A 2,378-nucleotide genomic window follows, 5' to 3' on the forward strand; every position below is an offset into this window, starting at 1 on the left:
AGGAGAGCTCAGCTGAGCATCGATTACAGGCCTGCGAGATAGGGCCAGTCCTTCCTCTAGGGAGCCTGGTACCAGTTCCTTGCTGAGCCTCCGATGGATTGCTTTGTGGGGCTGTCACTCACCCAAGGCCCTGCCGTGGCCCCTGTGAGGCAGGCGAGCATAAAGCACAGTGTCTTCCTTACCTAGTGCTGCTGTCACAAACCCACCGCAGCGGATGGCGCAGCTTCGAGACTGGAAGTCTGGCCCTCGCCTGTTTTCTGCCTCCTTTCCTCCGTCTCGGCGATCTCGGTGGGGTGCATCCTATCCCTCCCTCTTCACTTCCTTCTCTGCGCGTCCTCTGCTCTTTCAGATCTCAGAGGTGGTTGGCTTAAAACCTCCCCTACGCCCATGTGCCCGCGACCTCTTCCCAAGTGGGCTGTGTCCACAGTTACAGGGGTTGAGGATTCACGGCAAGCCTACTATGAGGGGAGGGTGTAGCTCACGCTATAATGCCCACACGTGTTCCTGGAGATGCTGATCAGCTGAGGCTGTGGGTAGAGACCAGGCTCGGAGCCACATGAGACGGGCAGGCCAGCGCGTGGTAAGGGGACTCACGGTCTGTTCAGGGTCGCCGCCAACCGATGCAGAAGATGGCTTTGCACTCTGGCAGTGACCGTGAAGGGAAACTGGGGCACCGAGAAGGCCAGGACTCCAGGAATGCCACCGCCGGCCTTCCTGCTGAGTCTCTGCCTTCCGTGGGCTATGGCGGCGGGCCTGTGGGCAGACCCTGGGGTCTCACCCCAGGAGGAGTGCCAGCCAAGAAGGGCGCTCACTGACTCTGCCTCTCACCTGGCGCAGCCTGATGTTCACCAAGGTGAAGCTGGAGCAGGTGCTGAAAGGCCCGGAGGAGGCCCTGGTGACCTGCAGGCAAATGCTGCGGCTGTGGCAGATGCTGTTCAACTGTTCCCAGCTCGGGTGAGTGGCCGCGGCACCCCGGGCTGGACACAGGGTGGAGGGCAGGGCTGACAGGCAGCAGTGGACAAGCAGCAGCCCACAGCTGCGGGGCTGTGGTGTCCACAGGGATGGGCGAGGGGGCTCCCGGGAGGTCTGGTTTTAACCTCCACCCGGTGCTCTGTGAGACACATGAAGCCTGCAGGGAACGGGAGCCGGGAAGCCCTAGGTCAGCGGTTTGAGCCTTCCTCATGCCGCGACCCTTTCATACAGTTCCTCATGTGGTGGGGACCACCCCCAGCCTTCAAATTATTTTTGTTGCTACGTCATCACTGGCATTTTGCTACTGTTAAGAATCGGGCGACCCCTGTGAAAGGGTCATTCAACCCCCTAAGGGGTCACGACCCACAGGTTGAGAACCACTGGCCTAGATCATCCTGGCTGGGCCAGGGCTGGGCTTGCTGCTTGCTCTTGCCCAGTAGCTGCGTGTATCTTAAGTCCTAGCTGATGTGCTCACTGTGAGCTCGGAGACCTTACGAGAGTCATGCACCAGGTAAGCAAGCGGTGGTGCTGGCTTGGAAGCCCGCTCCATGAGTCCCAGGCTTAGGCCGGTCACTTCTGTCCTGGCTCCATTTGGAAGATGAAGAGGGGGCACCCTGGAGCCCCAGCCTGCCCCTGTCTGTGACCTGCTGTAGTTCCGGGCTGGAACAGGGGACTCCACCCTTGCGGAATCTGCAGAAAACCGCTGCTCAAACCCAAGGAGGCACCTAGGCACAGCCTGTCCACTCCACAGGGAAGGGGCTCCCAGGGGCAGGATCCTGGTCTTGCCTTGGACCTCTGGGCCCCACCCCGTGCCCTTCTCTGCATTGCTGACCATGACGGCTCCACAAGGCCTGTAGGGGACATCCCATACATCACCACCACACCCCACCACCATCCCCCCTCCACTCCACCAGCCCCACCACCCAGGAACTCGGACAGCACAGAATCAGCTAGGTGGCAGACCTGCAGTCTGCTCCCTCCCCTACTCCCGCTCGGCTGTTCCCACCTCACCAGGGGGCTGCTCCCTATGTAGAGGAGTGGCCAGAGCTGGCAGCCTGGAGGCAGGGGAGCCTACAGCTGGGTGGCTGGGACAGCCCCTCTGAGCATGTGTGTCTCCTGCATTGAAGGCCATGCCCCACCTCCGAGGCACAGGCCTGGGGCTGCCTGACACTCCCAGGGCAAGGCTGGGGGGTTCACCTTGAGAAACCCTCCAGCCAGCTCTCCCACCAAGGACAGGGCCCAGTCAGGGTGCTGTTCTGCTGGGCTCCCCTGAGGCCATCTGCTCGCAACCAAGGTCTTCCCGGGAAATTAGGAGAATTCTCTTCTGCATCTGAAGCCGCAGAGTGGAGCTCAGGCCTTTCAAAGTCCAGGAGCGGAGAGCCAAGGTGTGGCCCGCCCTGCCTGCA

At 61.4% G+C, this 2,378-nt stretch overlaps 1 protein-coding gene across 1 annotated transcript in view; it reads left to right on the top strand.

Annotated features, from left to right (window-relative positions):
* Positions 1-2,378, top strand: part of TTC7A (tetratricopeptide repeat domain 7A) — a 118,547-nt gene that overhangs the window by 96,370 nt on the left and 19,799 nt on the right. Inside the window, exon 16 of the mRNA XM_004699755.3 lies at positions 838-954. Within this exon, the coding sequence (XP_004699812.1) occupies positions 838-954 (117 nt within the window). The remainder of the gene's footprint in view (positions 1-837; positions 955-2,378) is intronic.

Source organism: Echinops telfairi, unplaced genomic scaffold (assembly GCF_000313985.2).
Source record: "Echinops telfairi isolate 266 unplaced genomic scaffold, ASM31398v2 ScPeMD7_7475;HRSCAF=8513, whole genome shotgun sequence".
Taxonomy (NCBI): domain Eukaryota; kingdom Metazoa; phylum Chordata; class Mammalia; order Afrosoricida; family Tenrecidae; genus Echinops; species Echinops telfairi.